The sequence below is a fragment of the Urocitellus parryii genome, chromosome 3 (genome assembly GCF_045843805.1).
Source record: "Urocitellus parryii isolate mUroPar1 chromosome 3, mUroPar1.hap1, whole genome shotgun sequence".
NCBI lineage: Eukaryota > Metazoa > Chordata > Mammalia > Rodentia > Sciuridae > Urocitellus > Urocitellus parryii.
Genome location: NC_135533.1, coordinates 170,396,848 through 170,415,480, shown reverse-complemented (window position 1 = coordinate 170,415,480; position 18,633 = coordinate 170,396,848). Strand labels below are relative to the sequence as shown.

Sequence of the window (18,633 nt, the reverse complement as noted above, 5' to 3'; positions counted from 1 at the left end):
GTGGATGGAAGAGGCCCTGACAGAGGTCAGGCAGTGGGGAAAGGCCCACACCAGGGCAGAGGCAGAAGCAACGGTGTACCTGTACTCCCTCGCTCTGTGACCTTGGCCAGTGTGCTAGACTTCTCTCGTCCTGTTTTCTCACTGGTAAAATGGGGCTAACAATAGCCCAGTGTTTTGAAGAGTGAACTGAGATCACACAGCACAGGGGATCAGCTTAGTCACAGGCAGCTTGAAATTCCTGCAGGTTTAATGAAATGTCTTCTAAGTGTAGGGCAACCCATCAGTTGAAGCACACCCCAATTCTTCCAGTGATTTTAAAGTGATATTTGTTGGACTGGGGTGGGCTTAGTGGTAGAGCACTTCCTTAGCACATGTGAGGCCCTGGGTTTGATCCCCAGCACCACCACCACAACAAAAGAGAGTTTTGTTTTTGTTTTTTTTGCAATACTGGGGATGCTAGGCAAGCACTGAGCTACATCCATAGCCCTTTTTATTTTATTTTGAGATGTGATCCTGGGAAGTTACCAGACTGGCCTCCAACTTGCTGTCTTGCCTCAGCCTCCCTAGCAACTGAGATTACAGGTGTGAACCACTACACCCAGCTTCCGAAGGTGTTCAAATTTGGGAATGGGTGCATTTAAGCTGCTTGGACCAGGAACCAAGAGCCCCCAAAGACCTTAGAAGGGCCTGATCTCAATTCCTTCCCATACAAGAGAGACAGAACAGAGGTCTGGAATCTTTCTAGAAGTTTCCCAGTCTCCTCTTCCTTTCTGGAAATAAAGAAAGGAGGAACTTCAACAGTGGGAGGGAGGTGGCTCAAGTGGACCCCTGCCCAGGTCTAGGGGTATTTCCTATTCCTCTGAGAAGAAAAGACTCTTCTGTCCAAGCAGAAGATGGAAGCCTGGGCAGCTGGAATCACGGGCCTGAGGATGGGGGCCTGGGTCCCAGGTCATGGGCTCACAGAGACTAGGGAGAGGTGGGTTCTAGCCTGGAGCAGCAGGATGGAAAAGACATTAGGTGGACAGGGATGGTAAGGTCTTTAGATTCTTTTTTTAATAACTTTATTTTATTTGTTTATTTTTTTATGTGGTGCTGGGGATTGAACCTAGTGCCTCACAAATGCTAGGAAAGGTCTTTAGATTCTTGAGAGGAGCTTCCATAAAGTCCTGGCCTGGATGTAATGAGAAATCAGTCCACATACCCAGGGTCTTCTTCCAGAGCCCTTTGTACCAGCCTGACCAACACGCCTCCCCCAGCCCCCATTGAACCTGACTGACACATCCCTCCCAGCACCTCCTCCCCAAACATTAAGGCCAGAGAGAGGAGGAATCAAAAGGCCACCGAGGATCAGAGCAGGACAGAAATCATGTCCTTGCTCTAAGAATCCTAGATCTGTGGGCGTTTAGATAGAAAGGGTTCTCAGAGACCATCCTGTCCAATCCCCTGCTGTGGTATACAAAAGGGGAATGTACCCATCATTGGTCTTGAATCTTTCCTCATCCTTCTTGGCTCAGATCTTTCTCTATCACAGAGGGCCCAACTCTTTTTTTTTTTTTTTTTTTCAGGCTGTATCCCCATTCATCTATATAGTTTGTTTTGGTCTGTGAGGGACACTGGTGAAAAATGGAGGAAGACAGAAAGAAAAACACCTTAGGCAATGTTTCCAGCTGTGACTGCATTTCCTCTGTGGCCTTAGTACTCACTCCCACAGAGTAATGAGGTTCTAGCTTCTACTGGATGACCCAAGTATCAGTCAGTCATACTTGAGCAAGAATCAGTTGATGAGGCTCATTAAGTTCCCGGCATTCCCAGACAGACTTCCACAAAGGAGAGGAAAGTTGGAAATAATGGTCAGCTCAAAGTTAAGGCAAAGAAAGCATATCTCCAAAGGGAAGTGGGCTGAGGAACGCAAGGCTAGACTGCCGCAGGCAGGACACGGGCCCTCACCTCTCTGGAATTCAGGATCTAGTAGGAAAAGAGAAGCCATTCTAGGTATTTCAAATAGAAGGAGTTGAATGTAGGGAACTGTTATTCAAGCCATAGAAAAGTGGAAAAGCTATACGGGGAATTGGAAAGGCAGCTAGAAAGTAGCACCAGAGGAAGCACTGCCATCCCCAGGCTAAAGGGACAAAGAGGAAGGAGTAGTTTACATGAGCCACCCCTAGAGTTCACAGCCTGGTGGATATTCCCCACTGTGTTTCTCAACCATGTGTTTGCAGCAGGAACTTCCCCACTGAGCACACACTTCTCTCCCAGCAGCTCTGGGGGGTGCAGCTGGAAGAACCTTGCTGCTTCTCTTGCTGACTTGTCCCTGAGCTGGAAGGGTTGGGGCCTACTTGTTGCCCCTCTACCCCTACAGATCTGTGGACTTTCAGATACTAAGGCTCTTCAGGGACCATCGGATCCAATCTTGTGCTGTACACAGAAGGGGAATGTATCTACCCTGGGTCTGTAGGCCTCAAGTCATTCCCCATGATTCAAGAGAGTCAGGGGCCTGCTAAGCCCCAACATCGGGGCCTCCAGGAAGACAGCTGAGAACGAAGGCCCCCTAAACAATGCCCCAGAAATTTGAAGTATTCATCCCACTGTCTGGACTCCAAACAGCAACTGCCCTTCAGGATCTTGAGGTCTTTACAGAGCATCTAGTGTGTGCTAGGCACCATTAGGATGTCTTGGTCTTACTTGACCCCAGAACCTGTTAGATGGATGTTATTACATAACTCCATTTAACAGCTAGAGAAACAAGGCTTGGAAGGATCAAGACACTTGTTCAGGGTACCTACACTAAGAGGGAGCTGTACTATTTTGATTTTTTTTTCTCTCTCACAGTCCTGAAGTACAGACATGGAGAGCCCTTGATATTTGACATTTCAGCATCTGGAGTCAAGTATTTGAGAGCAACTTTGAAGATTAGGGATTTTCTGTCATTTGTCGCATTGTTGAGGCAAGAATTTTTAGCCCTTGGTTGGTTAAGACTGGTTTTGGAGGAAGTCACTGATTTTGAGGATTAAATGAGGCAAGGCAGGCTGAGCTCTTAGCTAGCTCCCTTTGGGAAGGCAGGGGGACTGTCAGGTTCTGGATCAGGTTACCGGAGCCCTACTATAGTCATGTGACCTTGAGCGAATTCCTTTACCTCCTTAGCTGTAAGATGAGATCCACAAGCCTGACCTTGAAGGGTTCTTGTGCAGACTGGGATCATGCATGTATAGGTCCTCATGCTCCTGGCCCATAGTAAGGACTATAGGACAAGGATGCTGACTGGGGCCCTTGTAAATGGAGACATGATTTCAGGCTTTCTGGCAGGTCTGAGTTAGAGTGAGACATGACAGTCAGACACACAGGTGGGGCTGCGGTGTATGCTCAGGATTTTGGTCTTGGGGGCACAAAGGCCTTAATGCTCCTTCCTGGTGGTATAACCATTGTGCAAAACACTTTAGCAGGACCTCATTTTCCTTATTTGTAAAATGGGTGCGACCCTAATGCCTATTTCCTAAGGTATGTTGAGATTAAATGTAGTAATGCTTGTGAAGCACCTGGAATGAGTTTAACTATATTATTTAACATCAGTGGTCACTGTGATTTTTGTGAAGGCTAGATTAGTGCATGAGTGGCGGTTGACAGATAGCTCCTCCCACACTTAACAGGGATTCCTGGGCCAGCAGCCTCAGGCTCACTTGCTTCTCAGCTCTGGTCCTCACCAGGATTCCTCTAGTACTTACAGGAGGGAGGTTTTTCTCCATCATTTCCCATCAGAGCTGGACCAGGGATGTGGCCAAGGCCTTTTGACCTGTGGCACTGCTACCTGCTCCACCCACTCCAAGGTCAGTTAGGAAATGGGTCTGAATACCCTGTTAGGAGGATTTGGCTCCTGCCTGGCCTCAGCTCCAATGTCACTCTGTAGAGGTCTCCCTGACTGGCCCTCTTCTGCCCAGCTAATGTGATTCAGGATGGCATCACTCTGTCTTCTTGATTTTGAGACACTTATCTGGGACTTGGAATTATCTTATCAGCTTGGTTATTGGTTTACTGTCTACCTCCCTACCCCAGAAGGAAAGCTCCTTAAGGCAGGGTCCCTGTCTGTGTCTATAGGCCTATTTTGATGTCCAGCACATGAGGCATTCATAAATACTTGCTGAATGAATGAATGAGGAGCAGGGAGGCAAAGATGTATGTCACCAGGAAGCCCAAGACCACTGGAAAAGAACCCAGGAACCCTAGGCTAGGATTCCAAGCTAGCTCTTCCTCAACAGCTGTGTGACCCTAGCCCTCAGTCTCCCCATTGACATCATGAGGTCTTTGGGGAGATGGATTTTAAGAGCCTTCGGGTTCCAACATTCTATGCCTCTGAGAAGTCCCTCCCAAGTTGCAACTTTTGGACGTCTACTAGGCCATTGCATAGCAGGGAGTCTCCATGACAAATATAAGCAGGTCTATTTTGAAATATTTTCTCAGATTGGTTGTGTTGAGTCTGAGTGACTAAGCCCAGAGAATTCTCTCTTCCCTTGGGGCCTCCTCCCCTTGCATGTGACTTGAAGCATACACACTCACACTGTATAACAACACATGTTCAGACACACACACAAGTTCAGGCACACTCACATAATCTGTACTCATGCACTGTTACACTTGCACGTACTTACTTGCATGTACTCACTGACATAAGTTCATATATATATCATACAACATAGGTGAACACACAGGCATACATACTCACACACATTCTCACACACACACAAAACTCACACATACACCCTCACACATGAATACACACCATGATCATGAACATGGACATAAAATCACACACATTTTCACTCCTCCAGGCTCACAGGTCAATTTATGCACCATTGTATACACAGTCACTGGCACCCACTCACACTCACATGATGCTTATGAAGGCACACACTCAAATATGCACAAGCTCACATACTTTCACTTCACATGCAAATGCACTGACAGTCTTTCACACAAGTGTTCACATGCTCAGTCTGCATGCACACACTCATATAGGCACATACTCTCACGCACGTTCACACATACCAACACACACATATATTTCTACATTTATTGTTCATTTACTGTTCATGCAATCATGCACAAACTCATTCAGTCACACACACACACACACACACACACACACACACACACACACAGAGCACCTCTTCTATTGCATAAGCCCAACCCCCATCCATCAGCAGCCTGCCCCTCCGCAGCTGCCTGTCTGATGCAGCTCCTTTTTCCCTCTTGGTTCTATTTATTTTTCTTAGCCATGATGAGCATATTTGGAGTAGGATCTATTTTCACCCTATCTGGAAACATATTTCCCCTTGGCCATGAGCTCAGCAGGTCAGTGAGAAGGCTCCTAGCTGCCATCAAGTAGGCTGGGAGGGCTGAGGCCAAGCCAGGATGGAAACCAGAAAGCCACAGAGGCAGGAGGACTTCCCAAGATGGCCTGGCAGCCTCCACCTGGGGCGCTAACCTTGGCATCCTTTCTGGGTAATGCTATATTCTGGGCAGCTGCTCTTCACAGAGGCAGTGATGGCTACAAGAGTTAGCCCTTGGCCTTCTTTTTTTTCGTACGGGGGATCAAACTCAGGGGTGTTTTACCACCAAGCTACAGATCAAGTCCTTTATTTTTTATTTTATTTTGAGACAGGGTCTCAAATTGCTGAGGCTGCCTCAAATTTGAGAACCTCCTCCTCAGCCTCCTGAGTCACTGGGATTACAGGTGTGCATCACAGCGCCCAGCTTGGCCTTCCTCTTTGCTTATTTCATCAGACCCGAGGATTCTCCTGCCTTCTTTCCACCTCTGTTTTCTGTAGGGCTGTAATAGGGACTTTATAGATAATTTCATCCTTTTTAGCTTTTAGGTAACAAAAAATTTCTGTTTTAATAAACATTTTCTTGTCCTATGTACATGAAACCCTCTGCAAGCATCATCTCATTTTGGTTCCATAACCACCTGGACAGGTTGTGCCATTTTTCTTTACAGATATGAAAACTGAGGCCCAGAGAGGCCAAGGACATTCATAAGGTACTCAGCAGTTGGGGCAGTGCAGGGTCCTTCTGTCTTCCTATTGCCCAGGCCCCAGAAGCCCCACTGTCTCTTGCATTCACCCTACAGACCTGCCTGGAGATGACGGGGGGGGGGGTGGCTGACAGGGTGTTGGTGGGTTTAAACTGAGACTTGAGGGCACATATTTAGAGGGTGCCTGCCCTGTTGGTGGTCTACAGTGATATAGGTAGGCCTCAGGGAGAGTGGATTGCACAGATAGAGCCTCTGAAAACTGAGGCCCTTGTCTGGTCTGTACCTTCACCCTTTTTTGAGCCATGTTCCTTGCCATGTGACAGCCCTGGGAGGCAAAGCAGGGCAGGCCTTCATGCTCCAAGCAGAGTCCCTGGCTTTGTGTACCTCTTCCCATTCCCCAATGGCATGCAATAGGGGCTCATTAAATGTTAGCTAAAATCAAAAGAATTTTAAATAGGCTAAAGATTTAAATAGACATGTCTCAAAAAGTATATACAAATAGCCAATGAGCATATGAAGAGATGCACAATATCACTAATCATCAGGGAAATGCACATCAAAATCTTGCTTCATACCCACTAGGATGTCTACGATCAAAAAGATAGAAGATTTGAAGAATGTGAAGAAATTGGACCCCTTACACATTGTGAGTGGGAATTTAAAATGGTTTAGCCACTGTGGAAAACAGACTGGCATTTCCTCAAATAGTTTCACATCAGCTGGGTGTGGGAGCACCTGCCTGTAACCCAAGCTACTCGGGACACTGAGGCAGGAGGATTATAAATTCAAGGCCAGTCTCAGCAATATAGCAAGACCTTGTCTCAAAATAAAAAATAAAAAGGGCTAGGGATGTGGCTCAGTAGGAAAGCATCCCTGGGTTCAGTCCCCAGTACCACACACACACACACACACACACACACACACACACACACACACACACACGGTTTCATATACTTATCACAAAACCAAGCAATTCCACTCTAAAGAAATGAAACCGGGCTGGGGTTTTGGCTCAGTGGTAGAGCATTCACCTAGCATGCATGAGGCACTGAGTTTGATCCTCAGCACCACATAAATGTAAAGATATTGTGTCCACCTAAAGCTAAAAAATAAACATTAAAAAAAAAGAATTGAGGGGCTGGGGATGTGGCTCAAGCGGTAGCGCGCTCGCCTGGCGTGCGTGCGGCCCGGGTTCGATCCTCAGCACCACATACAAACGAAGATGTTGTGTCCGCCGAGAACTAAGAAAAAATAAATAAATGTTAAAAATTCTCTCTCTCTCTCTCTGTCCCCCTCTCTCTCACTCTCTCTTTAAATAAATAAATAAATAATAAAATTAAAAAAAAGAATTGAAAACACCCGTCCACACTAAAACCTGTACATAAATATTCATAGCTGTATTATTCATAAAAGTCACAAAGTGGAAATAACTCAAATGTCCCACCAATTGATGAACAAATAAACAAAATGCGGCACGCCCATACAATAGACTATTATTCAGCCATATAAGGAATGAAGTACATATCTCAACACAGACCCACAAAACAACATGCTAAGTGAAAGAATCCAGATGGAAAAGACCTCATTCTGTTGATAGGAAATGTCTAGAACAGGCAAACCAAAAGCCTTACAAAGTAGATTAATGATGCCAGAAGCTGGGGAGAAGGGCAATCAGGGAATGATTGATAATGAGTATAGGGTTTCTTTAGCAGGTGTTGAAAATGTTCTAGAATTAGATAGTAGTGATGTCTGCTCAACTTTTAAAAGGGTACATTTATAGTACAGAATTATATCTTAACATAATATTTAAATGACCCTGATGAAGGAGAAGGAAGACCAGTTAAAAGACTCTCTACAAGGTTGAAATGTGAAGATCCAAAAACATTGGGATTACACATTTTGTTTGCTTTTTGGTACCAGAATTGAACCCAGGATATGCTCAACCACTGAGCCACATCCCCAGACCTTTTTTTTTTTTTTTTTTTTAAAGCAGGGTCTTGCTAAGTTGCTGAGAGTGGTTTGAACCTGCATTCCTCCTGCTTTAGCCTCCTGAGTTGCTGGGATTACAGGTGTGCCCCCACCACACCCAGCTTGTTTATTTGTTTGAGAGTGTCTCACTATATTACCCAGACTGGACTTGAACTCATAATTCACCTGCCTCAGCCTTCCAAGTAACTGAGATTGATGGGAATGAGCCACCATGCCCAGCCCTAAAATATTAAAAGCTTTTCCAAGGTCACAGGGAGAAGTGATGTCAACACTGTTGGTATAAGTACAATGACAATGAACTCATAGCTTCTATTTGTTGAACATGTTTGTTCTACGTGTCTAGCAGTGTGGAAGCTTCTAGATGCAGGATCTCATTTAATTCTCACCCTATCCCATGTGGCAGGTCTTTTTGTCTCCATTTTACACAGGAGGAAATGGGTTCAGCGAGGTGAAGTGACTTTCCCAAGAAATATTTAAGTTTAAATCAATCCATCTCTAAATGGTAGCAAATGTGGTTCTATGTTTTTGTTTGTTAATATGGCAACCTGCACCCTCCATGTAAGGACAGAAAAGCAAGTTGGTGGTGCTGTTGTGAATGTTAGGTTGCCAGGGCCCAGGGAGGGGTGCTCTGGTCCCCAATTCCACACTGGTCCACAGGATGGGGCCCCAGTCCTCTTTCAGGGTATATGCTTATGAGAAGATTTCAAGAAACTGACCCAGGAAAGTCTGATGCCACTCTCCACACAAGATTGGTTTTTGTTGTTGTTGTTATTGTTTGTTTTTATAATGCAATCTCCCTTTTAAAAATATTTTTTGGTTGTCAGTGGACCTTTATTTAATTTATTTATTTTTATGTGGTTCTGAGAATCGAACTCAGTGTCTCCATATGTGCTAAGCAATTGCTTAACAACTGAACTACAACTCCAGCCCTAGACTGTTGTTTTAAGGGGCAAGAAACACAACACTCAGGCTGGGGACCTCAGCTGGCTCTGGCTCAAATTCTTTGTCTTTTCAAATAAACAATGGCTGCCTCGTTTCACCTCTGTGTGACCTTTCCATGCGAGTTGCCCTGGGCCCCTAGAGATAGGCCTCAGGGACAGTTCCTCTCCACCTAGCATAAGAGAAGGCCTGGGTGTCTGTGCTGGAGCCAGGCCAGCCTTTAATGTACCAGGGACATTTCCTCAACAGAAGCTTTTAGAACTGCTGAGAAGCAGCTTATAGGAAATAGTAAAAAGGGGTCTCGGAAGTCCCACAGCCGGGGTGGGGTCAATCCCTGCTCTTCTGGTTTCACTCCAGCAAGTCACTTCACCTCTCTGAGCCTCAGTTTCTTTGTTACATGGAGATAATCACTCTTAAGATTATTATATATTGTTCAACCAGAGAAATGAAAAATTGTGCTCCGTTTATGTACGATGAATTGAAGAACATTCTGCTGTCATCTATAACTGATTAGATCAAATAAAAAATATTAAAAAATTAGTAAAAGAAATAATAAAGATCAGATCATAAATAAATAAAATTGAAATTTAAAAACAATGCAAAACATCAATGAAAAAAATTGTTATATGTTATTATAAACCCATCCCTTAAGATTGATTGGGGGGGCTGGGGATGTGGCTCAAGAGGTAGCGCACTAGCCTGGCATGCGTGCGGCCCGGGTTCGATCCTCAGCACCACTTACAAACAAAGATGTTGTGTCCGCCGAGAACTAAAAAATAAAATATTAAAAAATTCTCTCTCTCTCTCTCTCTTTAGAAAAAAAAAAAAGATTGATGGGGGGATTCATTGAGGTGATGCACAGAATCTGGGGACCTGACTCAGAGTGAAGACTATAATATTGACCATTATTACAGCTACAGGGGCCATGAACTCATAATCAGAAAATCTGAAGCTCACCCCAGAGTGCTGCACTTTTTTTTTTTTTTTTGGTGATACTAGGGACTAAACCCAGAGGCTCTTTACTATCAAGCTACATCCCCAGCCCTTTTAATTTTTTTGTTTGTTTGTTTGTTTTGTTTTGAGACAAGACCTTGCTAAATTGCCCAGGCTGGCCTCGAACTTGCAATCCTCCTGCCTCAGCCTCCAGAGTCTCTGAGACAACAGGACCAAGACATCTGGCTCAGCACACATTTTGTATACTTGCAGGCATGTACACTTCCATACCTCCACATGCTGCATGCCCATGACCTTGCATTCATGCTTTCACATCCATCCATCCATATAAATTCACGAGCATGTCTATCTATATTCATGTACATATGTACCTACTCAGATTTGATCTTAAGGCAGACTCTGGCAAATAGGCCTGCACACACATGCAAATATACACTTGCCTTCCCCCCCAAACACATGAATGCATGCACCTGGATTTGTATTTATTCACATGTATTTATCCAGCCCCATGGACTTGCTGATCTCAGGATCATCAGCTCAGTACTGGCTACGGACTGGTGGGTGGAAGAACTTCTGAGTCCCAGGGCAGCCACAGCCAATTCCTTTGGTCCTCCCACAGGCTCGGCCAGTTCCCTTCTCCAAGCTTCACTGCACCTGTTCTCTCTGCCCAGCGTGTCCCTCTGTTTGGCTAAACCCTCTGGCCCTTCAAGGTTCACCTGAAAACATCCCCTGCAGGAAAGTTTCCCTAATGCCCTGGCCAGAAAGATCTGTTCCCTAACTCCCAAGCGCCCCTAACCTGTTTTTGCCACCTCAGCCTGCCTGGTATCATTCCATGTTCTCCCCAAGAAGGACCCTGAGCTCTGAGAGGACAGTGATTGTAACTTACTCGCTCTTGTGTTCCCTTCCAATGCCAAGCACAGAGTGCTGGCTCTGGAATAGGAGGCTGAACTGAATGAACTGTGCTGATATGCTGGCATTGAAAGTTACTCTCGTCCGTTTGCACAGATCAATGCCCAGGGGTCTAAGAAAAACCAGGACCCTGTGGCTGCTCTCTCAGGGACTTACTCTATCTCATGGGCAGATCTGGGGCCCAGGGGCTGCCCTGTACACCCTTTCTGGCATAGAACTCTCTCAAAACCTTTATTTGGGAACCACCTCCAGGTCTTGTTCCCCTGACCACAGGTTCTCAGAGTAAGACCCATTAAAGGCTGGACAAGCCTGGGGGTAGATCTCATAACTCACTTTACCTGCTTTGAGCAGACAGACACTTCCAGCCCACGGAAAAATGCAGCTTTTCCAAGGTGCCTGGAGATCTGCCCTTAGGGAGTGCTTTCCAGTGCCTGATTTGCTGTAACAGAACCAGCCAGGGTGCTGGCCAATGAAGATTCCTAGGCCCATCCCAGCTTTCCTGAATCAGAACTAAGGTGGAGCCCAGGAATTAGCAGTAACAATAAACCTTCAGGGTTAGTCCTAGTTAGAACTAAAAGCCACACTACTGAGTTCAAATTTTGGCATTGTCATTCACTAGCCTTTAAGCAAGTCCCTTAACCTTGCTGAGCCTCAGTTTTCTGGTCTGTAAAACGGGGATGACAACAGTATCTATCTTGTTGGGTTGCTATTGGAGTTAAATGAGATCGCCAAAGTGAGATGTCCAGCACAGTGTACAGTCCAGGTAGGTTCAACAAGTGTGGAATATTAGTATCACAGCCTTATGCCCTGGGACTTTTGAATGGAAGGCAGAGTCTTGAGGTTCTACATTGGGAAGGGGCCCCATTGGAGGTCCTCAGGATAACAGGAAGACCTGATGTGGCAGAGCACTTGCCCAGAGTGCCACGCCACCTAGTGGCTGGTGTGGGACCATGCCAAGCTTTTCTGCCACCTCGAAGCTGAGGTCAACCGCCCAGCTTGCTGTAGCTTCCACTCTGCCTCCTGCCCAGTGGCAGCCTCTTCCTTGCCCCACTGTCCTGGGAGCCTAACTAGCTTGGCATCCACCCTGGCACTCCCCTCCAGGTTTATAATCAAATAGGTGACTCAGATCAGCTTTCCTAGCAGGGAAACCACGTGGCACAGAGGCAACAGACAGGGAGAAGCTTGGGGAAAATAGCTCTTTCAATGACTACCAATTACAGTCTGATATTCTCAAGGGGTCACTTGCTCCTCAAACTAGGGAAAGGACCTTTATTACTTCCTTTCCTGATCCTTCATCACTCATTCATTTCAGTGAATGAATTCCAATACACTCATGAATTCATTGACTTATTCAATATTGAAATGTTTTCCAAATACCATGTGCTCAGGTTCAGGGATGATCACCAGGGATTGATGTGAATATTTTCTGTAAAAGGTCAGCTAGTAAATATTTTCAGTTTTTTGAGTCAATCTCTTCAGCTTTTCTAGCAAGAAAATAGTTGTCGATAACATGCAAACAAGAGGTAGGTGTGGCTGTGTTCCAGTAAACATTTTTTTTGTAGACATTGAACTTTGAATTTTATATAATTTTCAATGGTCATAAAGTATTCTTTTTTTAAAGGAAGGGATAGTGTCTTTTATTTTTTCCACATTTTTATTGGTGCATTATAATTGTATTGATGGGAATTGTTACATATTTGTACATGTACACAATATGATAATGTAACTTGGCCAGTATCACTCCTCAGTACTTTCCCCTCCCTCCCAATCTCCCATTTCTTGCCCATTTTGCTCTTCTGATCTCCCTTTGATTTTTTTTCCCTTTGATTTTTTAGGAGATCCTCCCCCAACTTTCTTTTCCTTTTACCTCTCTAGATTCTTCATGTAAAGAAAACACACAACCCTTCACCTTCTGAGTTTGACTTATTTTGCCTACCATCATGGTCTCTAGTTCCATCCATTTCCCTGCAAATGCCATGATTTCATTTTTCTTTATGGATGAATAAAATTTCATTGTGTATACCACATTTTCTTTATTCATTCCTCCTTTGATGTACACCTAGCATGGTTCCATGGTTTGGCTATTGCGAATTGTGCTGCTGTCAACATGAGTATACATATATCCGTGTAGTAACATGACTTTAATTTTTCAGGATAAATACCAAGGAATGGTATTGCTGGGTCATAAGGTGGTTCCATGCCTAGTCTTTTGTCTTAAAGTATTTTTTTTTACTTTTTTCCAACCATTTACAAATGTAAAAACTATTGTTAGCTGACATGCTAAAGAAAACAGGCAACAGCAAATGGGCCATAGTTTGTCACTCTAAGCTGCAGCATCCTCTGCACATAAGACCAGGTGTGGGCTGCACCCAGTTTGTGCCAATATAGAGTCCAGGCCTCTGGAGCCTCCCAGGGAGGAGGGAGTTGAGCCCTCAAGCCCATCACAGCTTAACCATTGCAGCCTTCCTAAACTTTATCCTCTCCATGCCACATCTGTTAATCTGGGGGCTATTAGATCTCCTTTAGGACCAGAAGCTTTCTATGACGGCAGGAATATTACTGTTGAAGCACTTGGAATCAGAAAGGACCTGGGTGCTTGACCATTTCTTAGCTGAATGGTCTCAGGTAAGTTGCATAACGTCCCTGTGCCTCAGTTCCCTCATCTGTAGCACCTCTCAGGTTGTTGAGAGGAGATATGTGTGTACAGTGCCCAAACAAAGCCTGATGTTGAGTCAGTGGTTAGTGCTTGTGGACTTTCCTCACAGTTCCTTCTCCACTCATCCCAGAATCCAGCAGCATGGCTCTGAGCCCAAAGTGCCTACGCAGCCCTTCCTTCCTTGCCAAATCTCAATTTCCAAAATATAAGAACAAGGTCCCTGATGTTTTGCCCAGGAGTCCTCAACATCTGTACTCTAGGCTCCTGAGAGACATAGTCTTTGGATTTAGCTTAGACTATTTCCCTCTGGCTTCTTTGCCTCCAGCAAAATGATCCCTAAACCATCCCTCAAGGATACCCAGTCTTTGGAGTGTGTACACATGAAGAGCTCTTGCCTGGTTCTGTTCCAAGGATGAGTTGTGAAGGAGGAGGCTACCTGGCTGGGGATAAAGGGAAGAGGAGCCCATTTCATACACCAGGCTGTAGTCCAGGAGTGGTCAGGCTGCCCAGATCAAGATCTTGAGCATCTCAGCCACTGCAACATATACTTTAACCCTCCAGAGCTTTCTCTACTCTCCAGATATATACTTCTCTTCTAGGCAGGTGCCCAGCTTGCAGTCCTGTTTCCTTCCCTCCAAGAACCTGTTACCTTATCTGGTTTCATTATTTCAGAGCACTTATACCTATGTGAAATTTTATAATTTCTTCTTAGATTTATTTTAAGTCTCGCTTCCACTAGAATTTAAGCTCCTTGAGGGCCAGGGATGTTGACTATAATCCTTGCAACAATCCTTAATGGACAGATTCATTCATTTTCCTTCTCTCTCTCTCTCTCTCTCTCTCTCTCTCTCTCTCTCTCTCTCCCTTCCCCATTTTCCTCCCTTCCTCTCTCCCTCTTTAAATCAATGTACACACCAAGGTCACCCAGTTAATGAGTGGTAGAATGATGATTCAAGGTCAGGTTTATCTAAGGATCTAAAGTTCACATTCTGTGCCTTCACACTCAAGGCAGAGTTCATTTCACCCAGAAAGATGAGAATATATAAGCTTTGAGCCACATAGTGTCCAGTAGGAGTAGTGATAGTGATGTGACAGGAGGCATTTATGGGAGACTTAGGAGTGTACTCTGACAATACCGCAGGAGGCAAAGTCAAATGGCCTGACTCTTGCTATCTTTGAGCTCGTGGACTCATTAGATAGAGACATATATTCTCCATCTCTTCACTATAATACAGATAGTACTAACAGATACACAGGGGTACACAGTGTTTTGGGACACTGTTTTAGTGTTTGAGCAGCTGTAACAAAAAAACATAGACTAGGTGGCTTAAAAACACATGAATTTATTTTTCATAAATCTGGAGGCTAAAAGTCTAAGATCATGGCCCCAATCAATTCAATTCCTGGTGAGTGAGTGCCCTCTTCCTGGTTTGTGGATGGCCACCTTCTTGCTTTATCCTTCCAAGGTCTTCAGAGAGATCGTTTCCCTCAAGTGTCTTCTTCTTTTTAAAATATCTTTTTAGTTGTCAACAGGCCTTTATTTTTTATTTGTTTATATGCGGTGCTGAGAATTGAACCCAGTGCCTCACACATACTAGGCAAGCGCTCTGCCCCTGAGCCACAACCCCAGTCCTCAAGAGTCTTCTTATAAAGGCACTAATCACATCATGAGGACTCTACCCTCCTGACCTAATTCCCTCCCAAATGCCTTCCTAATACCATCATATTGGGGATTCAACTTCAACATAAGAATTCTGAGTGGACACAATATTTAGCCCATAGCAAGCACTGACTCTGGATAGTCAGAAGCCAGAGAAGGGAAAGGGGGATAGGAAGGCAAGGGATACTGTCAGGGAAGCACTTTGGGCAGAAGGAGGGCCTATCTGAAAACTGGTAAAGGCTCCCAATGGCTAGAGTCTACAGTATACTGGAAAAGGGCAGTGAGGGAATGAAAGACAGTGAGAAAGTTGGTTGGGGCCAAATCATGGAAAGCCTAAAAGAAATTAGAAGAAGACTAGGTTTCCTAGAGCCTGCGTTATGGAGAATAATACCAACAGAATACAACAGAACAACAGCTGATTGTGTATGTTAGTAACTCTATATTTTACAAAGCACTTCTGGTTCATTCATCCACTCTGAACTCTTCTTTATTTATTTACTTTTTTTTTTTCTTTTGCTATACTGGGGATTGAACCCAGGGCACTTTACGGCTGAGCTACATCTCTGGCCCTTTGACTTTTTATTTTGAGACATGTCTTGCTAAGTTGCTGAGGCCGGCCTCTAATTTGCCTCCTCCTGCCTCAGCATCCAAAGTAATAGTTCCTAATATGCAAGCAAGTTCAGTAAGAGCATGAGGTCCAATTTACAAGTTGCATAGATTTGAACAAGTCATTCACATTTCCAAGGCTCACTTTCTTCATTTCTGGCAGCAGGATCCAATTCTCAGAGCTTTGGGAAAGATTTCACAAAACCAAACACATCGAACGTTGTCTTTAACTTCTGGTCCACAATTTTTTCTCGGCAAAATTCCTGTCCGGCCTAATTTAAGGGGGCTGTGGATGCGACTGTGTAAGGCAATAGGGCTAAAGAAGTTAGTATTTCTTGGTTGTCTGAGAGCCTCAGAGAAAGGGCTTTGGATACTCTGTAACAGCATCTTTTAATACTGGCTACAGTGTTTTATTTATTTGGGACACAGAGAGAGAGACACCGGTAAAGCAAACAACCGCACTCACAAAGCTAAGGAGCTGGCGGCGCAAGCGCGCTAGCTGACCGGAGCCGAACGGCCGCACCTTCTCTTGTCCCGCCCCCACCCCTCAAAGGCACCAATCAGCGAGCGAGCCGCTGCGTGACGCCATCTTCCCGCGGCAAAGCGAGCTGCGGCGGCGCTTCCGGCTGACCGAGCCGAGGTACCGAGGTTATGGGCAGTCAGGAGGTGCTGGGCCAGGCGGCCCGACTGGCTTCCTCCGGTCTCCTCCTGCAGGTATTCTCTGTCGGGCTGGTCCCAGCCCGTGCCAGCCAGCATTCGTGGGCAGACGGCCCTGGGACAGACCCAGCCTCGAGGTGGAGCCCGCTTTGGAGTGGGTCAGCCGGAGACAGGTTGCGGTGAGGTGGCATCTGGACAGGAGTTGGGAGCCCGCGTTAAGAATCTTGACAGAGCAGTTGCAAACAAACCATTTTTAAAAATAAGCATTGTATTTCCCATTTGGTAGTAGGAGAAAATTTAATCAAGTGCTGAGGGTGAGACATTTCATACTGGAGAAACCTATTTTTAAGACAAGGGATTCATTTCCTCTGTATCTCATCCCTGACCTTCAAACACTTTCTTTTAGCTTTCTGACTCCCACTGAATTTAGACTATATGGTATAGCCAAGAACAAGGATGTGGGTTCAGGCAGGCCTAGAATGGGACATGTACATGCTGTGTAACCCAGGACAAGTGACTTCATCCTGAGCCTCAATTCCTCATGGATAGAATGGTGACGATAATAATAGCTAGCTCATAAGGTAGTTTCAAGGGTTGATTGGGATCATTTAATAAATGCATTTAACACAGTACCTGTGTCTTAGAACCGTGCACCTAATAAATATTGGCTGCATCTTTCTTCTGTGTGACTTTGGACAAATCACTCCCCCTTCTTGGCTCTAATTTTTCTCACTTGCCAGGTTTGATACATGTCAGTCATCCAGGTGGTGTCTAAATATTCTTTCAATCCTAGGAACTAGTTATTCTAAGTGATTTAATTAATTCCTCTGTCTCTCTTAACCATACTTCACCCAAGTCCTGAATCCACCCTCTCCATTATCTTAGAGAGGCAGATGGAGGTTAGGAGAAAGAATCAGGCTGACTTGGGCTCTATTTTGGGTCTTGTCAGTTCTTAGATGCCTGCCCTTGAGAAAATTGCCTGACATTCTCTTGAGTATAGATTTGCTCCCCCCACTCCCCCACCCCCACCCCCATCTTTTTTTAAATGAACTTGGGACTGAGCTACTTAGGCCTCACTAGCCGCATTGAAATCATATGCAACTATTCTTTTTGCAGTGCTAGGGATTGAACCCAGGGTCTTGTACATGCTAAGCAAGCACTATACCACTGAGCTGTACCTCCAGCTCCAGTTTTCTCATTTTAAATGAGAACAGTAATGTAACTTCATAGGTTCATTAAGAAGATTAGATGAAATCATGCCTGCTAAGTGCCAAGCACATTACAAGTACTTAATAAATGTTAGCTACTTTTATTGGGGTAATGTGTTTTAAATGGTCAGTGTAGGATTGAGATAAGAGAATTTCCATGAAGCATGTAGAAGAGTGCTTTGCACATGATCTGTGCTTAATGTTAGCTTCTCTTCACCTCCCTGTTTACCTAGTTGTTTGTTTTTCTATTTCACAGTAAAAATAACTGAGTTCAGCACTTCTAAGACAATATTGATTTTTCCACCTTTGATTAAGCTTTACTACCCAGGTTGGATTTATAAGAAGAAAACAAGTTATAACAGGAAATTCTCCTATACTAGGAGTTAGGTGGCCTGCCTTTAGGGTGTGGCTGGTCCATTTACCTGCTGTGTGGCATGGGGCAAATCACTTCACTTTGAGTCTTACTTGCTTTTGTGCATTTACCTGGTTGTTTTAACAGGTCAAATAATTAGCAGATGTGAAAGAGCTTTTTTTTTGTGCAGTGCTGGGGATTGAACCCAGGGCATCTCACGTGCTAGGCAGTTGCTGTACCACTGAGCCACACCCCATTCCCAAAGAGTGTTTTTTAAAACTGTAATTTCCTTTATGCAAATAAATGGAGACGGTTGTTAGTAAGGGCCACTGTACGGGGCATGTAGTGGGTAGCATGAGTGACCTCAGTGTCATTTGCTTAAATCTTGATCCAAACCAATTAGGAGATATGGATATGAACTGAAATCTTAAGTTTCTTGGACAATAACTTTGAGGTTAATATGTGTTTATATGTTTTTTTTTTAAAAATAGTCATAATTTTAAGTTTTTTTAAAATTTGTTTTTGTTTTTAGATACTAGGGTTTGAACTCAGGGCCTCACACCTGCTAAGCTAGTCCTGTACCAATGAGCTACATTCACAGCCTTTTTTAGGTTTCTTGAGTATTTTAATTGGGTCTTATATCCTTTTTCAAATTAGAGTGCAGACACATCAGGTAGC

At 44.6% G+C, this 18,633-nt stretch overlaps 1 protein-coding gene across 1 annotated transcript in view; it reads left to right on the top strand.

Annotated features, from left to right (window-relative positions):
- Window positions 1-16,374: 16,374 nt before the first annotated feature.
- Rft1 (RFT1 glycolipid translocator homolog) overlaps window positions 16,375-18,633 on the top strand; it is a 42,073-nt gene continuing 39,814 nt past the window's right edge. Inside the window, exon 1 of the mRNA XM_026388638.2 lies at window positions 16,375-16,452. Coding sequence (XP_026244423.1) covers window positions 16,390-16,452 — 63 coding nt within the window. The 5' untranslated portion in view covers window positions 16,375-16,389. The remainder of the gene's footprint in view (window positions 16,453-18,633) is intronic.